Below are 6,818 nucleotides of genomic sequence, written 5' to 3'. Positions count from 1 at the left end.
GCGACTGAATTTAAGTTCTACTACTGTGATGATAATTGCGCGCTGAACTAAATATAAGAAGGTTCTTCTTCAATAATGTTTGTTTTCTTTTCTCGATACAAGAAGGAAAAAGCTACAAAGAAGAACCCTTTTTACAGCCTAATGGCTTACAGTCAAACAAACCTTCAATATTGTTTGTTATGGTGAAGCAAAAATAACGTTTTGGTCTCCAAAATATATAATAGTTATCAAATAAGCCTACAAGACCCTTTCAAAAAAGAAGAAGCCTACGACATTGACCGTCTATCCCAAAAACCGGACATGAATGATGGATCGATACAGGGGTGACCTACAAGTAGGCCGGGGGTAACCAGATTGCAGCACATTTGCTCCCAACATGTATTCGATATATCCCACCCATATTACAAATAATGAGTATTCAACATGTATTTTTTTTTTTTTTTTACAAGTAGCGTGGGGTAACCAAATTCCAGTACATTTGCTCCCAACATGTATGCGATATATTAAGCTCGAATTACAAATAATGAGTTTTTTATTTTTTATTTTTTATATTTTTTTATCAAAAATTGTGTCAATTCATTAAATAAGTAGAAAGAGAGATATAATACACAGTAACCTACCTATATTTGACCATTCATAATCGAGCTATTGCCTCGAGACCTAGAAATATTAAGATATTAAGTGTACTTAGGTGTGCAAAGTTTTGGACTTACTAGATATTTTTCATCGTGCTAGTTCGTGTAGGGTCTGTTTTATGGGCTAATATATACAGGAAGGATCAAATAAGCACCAAAAAAAAAAAAAAAGCCACAAAGAGACGAAGCTATAGAGAGAAAACCAGAGCGGCCGTCATCAGCATTGGCCCTTTAGTTCTTGGGAGAAGCTTGTTTGGCTTTTCGGCATAGTTGGAAATAACTTAGGTTTACAAGTAATAAACCCTAAAGTAAGAATTCTGAAGCCTACCAGATATAGATGAGAAAAACTCTCAATTTGATTGATAACATGATAAAAGATATGTTCTGCAGCCGTTTAAGGTAGTTTATATATGAGAAAAGAAATCCTAAGGCGACTAATAATGAAATCCTAGCCTAAAGCCTACGGGTTAAAATAAAACAAATCCAAATCAAAACCTAAAATGTTGAAAAATAGTAAATTGCAGTTTTGAGGTCAAAAATGATCCAGAAAGCCAGTGGCAAAGCAACGAGTTTTTTTCCTGGCTCCATTCCCTTCTCAGAAATGTATAGCAATCACAATTCTGGAACCTAACGCCAAATTGTAGCAAACTGGGTTTTCCTTTTTCATGATCAAGTTGCTCTTCAATTCTCGTTGTCATCTGTTTTACATAAGCTTTGACAATGGGTGGGCGACCTCGACGTTTGGTTTGAAGCATCTCTGTGGCAAGGGGGTTATGAGCATCATTTCAAGGGACAACAGCGGTGTTGGCGGCATCGAGGGATCAGATGGCAGCTTGATGCGCATGAGGTCCAAATCCAGTCGGGTTTAGGACTATTGCACTAGTTTGTTGTCTTTTGGGTGGTGGCGTCGAAGTGGCGTGGTGGTGTTCCTTGAGTCGTGGTAGTGATGGGTGTGCTCAAGGCGGTCATTGATTACCGGCGTTTTCATGCGCGTAATTATATCTTCAATACTAGAATTAAGCTAATCCTCAAGTAAACTAATATGTAATTAATCATTTTTTATTTATTTGTAGAAAATAAGTGGAGTCACGGACATCAAAATAAATTAGCACAAAATCAGAGCAAATAATGAAGAAATGAAGAAAAGAATAATTTCTATTAATTAATTATTCTTTTCATTAATTAATCATTGGATAATGATTAATAATAGAGATTTAATCATCACAAGCATCATCATGTGCATAGCATAGGCATGTTGCAATCAAGCAATTATTTGTTTAATTGAATTCAGCCACTCAGAAGATGACACATGACAGCTGTACAATTAATCACTATGGTTTAATCATGTAAAGAACGAGCATCATTTCTTTCTTTCTTTTGCTGCCAAAACGCACAGCACCACGTGCTCTTCCTCTTTCATTTTCTGACGTCACTCTCCACCCCTCAACCATTGCAGCCTTGCCACGTGTCCCTTATCCTTCTTCTTTCTCACGAAACCATTCCAGCCACACTCATTAATTGGAGACCTATTCACCCTATTCTGACACCCTCTCTCTTCTCAAACGGCCGCACTCCCCATTTATTCCTTTACCCTTCCCCTAACACCGAACCACCCACCACCATTTTTCATTCTTTTCCTCCTTTTCTCACTTACTCCGCCACTGATTCTCATCAATTTCACAAATTTCAAAGAGGAAGTCTAAGCATCAAGAGCTTCATAAACATTAAATTTAGGTAAAAGTGGGAGCTATAAATCAAGGCTAGTCATAATTGCTCTATAATAATTTGTGGCTTGTTCTTGTTACTCTTACTTTTCTTCATTTTGTTTCTCTTTAAATTATGTATATTGATGTTTGTTTAATGATGGGTAATGAGTAGTTTTGTTGTTGGGGGTTGTGGTTGTGTACCCTAGTCCAAATCTTGTGTAAAAGATGATTATTTTAATGTAATGATGTTGTTTTCATATGATAGATGCTTATATTTATTTTTGTTGGGTTAAAATACATATCTAGGAACCTAGTCAACTCTAGGGTGTGTATTTTGAGCATGTCTAGGAAGGAGTTAGAGGCTTGACCCCTCTAATTTCTAAGCTAGAAACCTTCAATTTCGTATTCGAGGAGTTATAAGAATGGTGATTTACACCCGTTGCGTGAATGCGCGGGCGGGTCGCATAGTAGTCTAATTTCTCGATCTTTAGGCCTCTTGATGTGAATTAGAGACTCTTGAATCAGCTCTAATTCATGCCAAGTGAGTTCCTACGAACCTTGAACTGTAGTAGGAATACTATGAAAGAGAATTTCGGTCCTTCAGCCTTGAACCGCCTTGGATACAACTACCGCCAAAGTAGGAAATTTGCATCTACATTAGATTATCTTCTGACACATAAGATTTGGGTGAAGGAACCTCCCTAGCACCCGACATTCTCATTCATCTTGTTTACACTTTTATTAATTAATTTCTTTGCATTTTATTACTTTTTGTAAAGTTTAAATCAACTCTCAAACATTGAATCCATCGACTCATTTGTGTATACCCATCTTGAGGCTACAAGTTAGTGGCTTTGAATAGGCTTGGTGTGAGTTAAGCCGAGCATTGCCAAGACTTGGTGCCTTAATTGTTTATAGTTTTTTATTTTACCTTATATTTTTCTGGTGTGCTTTTAGTGTCCTACCGCCAATTATCTCGGTTATGTCCAACACCTAATCCCCGAAGTACGATAAACTAAGGTCCAAATACTGCCCTTATTTGACACGATTCGTACGCTTGCGAGAGTATATGCATCAAGTCAGTCATAGCGTCGGAGGTCGTGGTGTGCGTGGCGACGTTCTTGCTCAAGGATGTGGCGGCTAGAGTTGGACTTGGGCAGCCTTGTACGTAGAGCCTTGGGCTTTGCCTCTTCCTTTGGGCCTTGGGTTGCTGTTTTTAGCTTTAGTTAATAGCAGAGACGGAGCCAGAAACTTAAGATCACTGGGGCACAAAAATAATAAAATAATATTAAAACATAAAAAATCTTAGAAAATAACAAGAAATTTGTGATTAATTAAGTGGCGATACATGTTGCAACTATACTTTTCTATTTTACAAGAGTTTTCTACATCACTAAAAAGTATCAACTAGTGTCGGAGTTAGAACTTCATCATAGGTGAGGACTTTTAGAAATTGTTAAGAAAAAATTTAGAACTCTATATATCAAAATTTTAATGAAAGTTCCGATAAATTTTTTTTTGAGAAATATTGTAATCTAAAAATAAGATTAATTTAAGATAAGAATATTGTTAAAATTATGTCAAGTTTATAATAGCAAGCCACATAAAAAAAATAGTAATATTAATAATAATTAGTGTTGCAGGAGAGCATTAAACCATGGAAAAAATTAAAACAAAAATGACTGATGGTTGCTAGAATCGAACCCTAGACCTTAATGTAGCAAAACCATGACCAACCCCCTACACTAAGCAGGCTATTTGTTATTTTGGTAACTTAATTATTTATATAGTGAAAAGTTGACTGGGTCACGGGACCCAGTGTGCCCCAATGTGGCTCCGCCACTAGTTGATAGGCCTAAAGTACTTTTTACATTTTTAGTTTAGCTTTATTTCTAATAATTTCCAATTTTTTTAGGAAGTTATGCACTTTTTGTGCACCTTAAGTGTTTTGTTCTTGGCACTAAACTAGTAAGAGTGTAAATGAGCGTCGAATGTTCAATGAGTAAATCTATCTCTATGTATGTATCTTAATAACTAGACTCTAAATCAATTCCTATTCAAAAAAAAAATATATATATAAAAGGTAACTTTTCCACATATCAAGAGGCTAGTTATTAAAATGGAACAAGAAATTATGAATTAAAATATCTTGCAACATTGAAAAAAGATATGCCACTAAACACAGGAGTTGATAACTAGCATCAATTACTATAATGCCCCTCATTTATTAATTTGTATTATTGTATAGAGGCGAAAATGATATATTCGGAACTTTTGGTAAAAATGAAAAAATAATTTTCTTCTTTAAATAATAATATAGATAAATTTTTTACTATATAGATTGGCTTTTTGAAAGGTAGATATATATTTCGGTTCATGTTACCATTGCGGGTGAGGGTGATGTTCGGATCAAACTACCAAACGGTGCAACCCTAGAAGTGATCATGGATCATGTTGGTACATGCATTTTGTAGCATCTACCCAATTCACATGTTGACATCGTGAAATGTACCTCAAATAATCTTCTGTATACACCAAAACCCTAATTTTCTATCTGGTTACCACCCGCCGCTTCATGAAACCCGCCAACGAAAATAAATGGAGCATGGACATATTCATTAAAATATGATTTCTCATACCTATGCATAGTCTTTGTTAAGCAGAATGACATGGGAGAGCAAGGAGAAAAAGACAGAAAACATCAACAATGTGGAAAACCTACAAATCAATAATTAAGAGATCATATCATGGATCTTAGCTAGCTAGCCTCAGAAGTCTCAGTGAGAAAACTGAACTGGTTTCTGAAATCGAACACATGGTATCACGGATTGCACTGCAGTAGGTCACGGATTGTGTATTGAAGTTTGCGAAAGGACCAAGAACACTCCAAACTCTGCAATTATTTTCGTTTTCGAACTCTTGGAATTCTACAATACCCCTCATGTTTTTTCACAACTTCTTGATTGTTCTAAGTACGTACTCGAAAAATCAGTCACGGGTGCCACATCAAATTCATCAGCTATATAATTCTAGGATCAATCCATTTGCACATTCATACCCATCAAAACCCAAGAAGAATATATAACTAGGTGCTAGTAGTAGTGAGCTTTGAGGACCCAGAAAATGATGGGTTCAAAGTCTACTGCAGTGTTCTTCATCTTCTTGATTTGCATGGTAATTGCGTTGCCACCAATTCAAGCTTGTGCTCCTTGTACTCAGCCTCATCCACCAAAACCGCCTAAACATCATCCAGGCCATTCCAAAATTCCTCCCCACCCCAAACACCCACCACACCACGGAGGTGGAGGAGGAAAAGGAGGCGGCGGCAAAGGAGGTGGAGGTGGAATTGGTGGTCACCCAAAAGTTCCCCCTCCATCCAAAAACCCACCAGTTGTATCTCCACCAATAATAACACCCCCTATTACTAAACCTCCTGTGACAATCCCACCTCCTTCCCCCTTGTACCCACCTTACATCCCTCCTCCAACGCCTCCTTGTGCTGGCTGCGGCGGAGGAGGAGGAGGTGGCTCGGGTAAACATCCTCCGCCTTCTCCTACACCAGCTACTTGTCCTATTGATGCGCTGAAGTTAGGGCTTTGTGTGGATGTGCTGGGTGGTTTGGTGCATATCGGGTTGGGGAATCCAGTTGAGAATGCTTGCTGTCCAGTGCTCCAAGGGTTGCTTGAGCTTGAAGCAGCGATTTGTCTTTGCACGGCCATAAGGCTTAAGCTGCTAAACCTAAACATCTTCATTCCTCTTGCTCTTCAAGCTTTGATCACTTGCGGCATAACTCCTCCTCCTGGTTTTGTATGTCCGCCTCTATAAGTGTAGTGGGTACTAGGACTATTTCAATATATGGTGTTAACTTGGGTTAGCATTTCTAGCTAGCTAGATTAGTTAGATGGTCTTTGTAGACATGCAACTCGATCTTGAATTTGCTATGTACCTTTCTTGGGCTGACAATAAGCTACATTTCAAGTTGTATTCTGTTTATGGATAATTTTCTCTATTTTATCTCTAAAGATGTTTGATCGCCGGGGGGTTGATCGAAGAGCTCTGTGTTTCTCTCTAAAATTGTTTTACTATCAATGTCTTCTAAACAGTTTGGTGGTCTAACAGCTAAGTAACAAGTTCATGAAATTGAAAAAGTAGGCATGCTGAGTACGTATGACTTTTATCAAATTCCCAATGACCCTCAAGAGAATTGATTCTAAAAGGCAAGATCATTGGTACTTTATGGAGTAACATATGTGGACGGAATGCCGCTATTTCTAAACTGTGAGAGCAAGGCATGCCGAAGCAGTGACAGTTTTTAGTGACTTTTGTTGTCGAAGATTCCTTATTAACAGTTGACTTACGAGATCTGTGGCTATAATGAAATCATCATATCGGTCAACAACCAAGCACCTGTAGCTCAGTTGGTTAGAGCACCCGTTTAGTAAGCGGGAGGTCTTGAGTTCAACTCTCAACGAGAGCA

The 6,818-nt window shown here is 37.7% G+C and overlaps 1 protein-coding gene and 1 non-coding gene across 2 annotated transcripts; both read left to right on the top strand.

Moving 5' to 3' along the window:
• Positions 1–5,325: 5,325 nt before the first annotated feature.
• Positions 5,326–6,394, top strand: LOC112179372 (36.4 kDa proline-rich protein). The gene has a single exon (XM_024317770.2). The coding sequence runs from the start codon at positions 5,465–5,467 to the stop codon at positions 6,164–6,166; it is 702 nt and encodes a 233-aa protein (XP_024173538.1). The 5' UTR covers positions 5,326–5,464; the 3' UTR covers positions 6,167–6,394.
• A 350-nt stretch (positions 6,395–6,744) lies between these two features.
• On the top strand, positions 6,745–6,818 carry TRNAT-AGU. Its single transcript has one exon. It is a non-coding gene; the product is annotated as a tRNA-Thr (tRNA).

Source organism: Rosa chinensis, chromosome 7, assembly GCF_002994745.2.
Source record: "Rosa chinensis cultivar Old Blush chromosome 7, RchiOBHm-V2, whole genome shotgun sequence".
Lineage (NCBI taxonomy): Eukaryota > Viridiplantae > Streptophyta > Magnoliopsida > Rosales > Rosaceae > Rosa > Rosa chinensis.
This window is presented reverse-complemented; position numbering and strand designations above follow the sequence as displayed.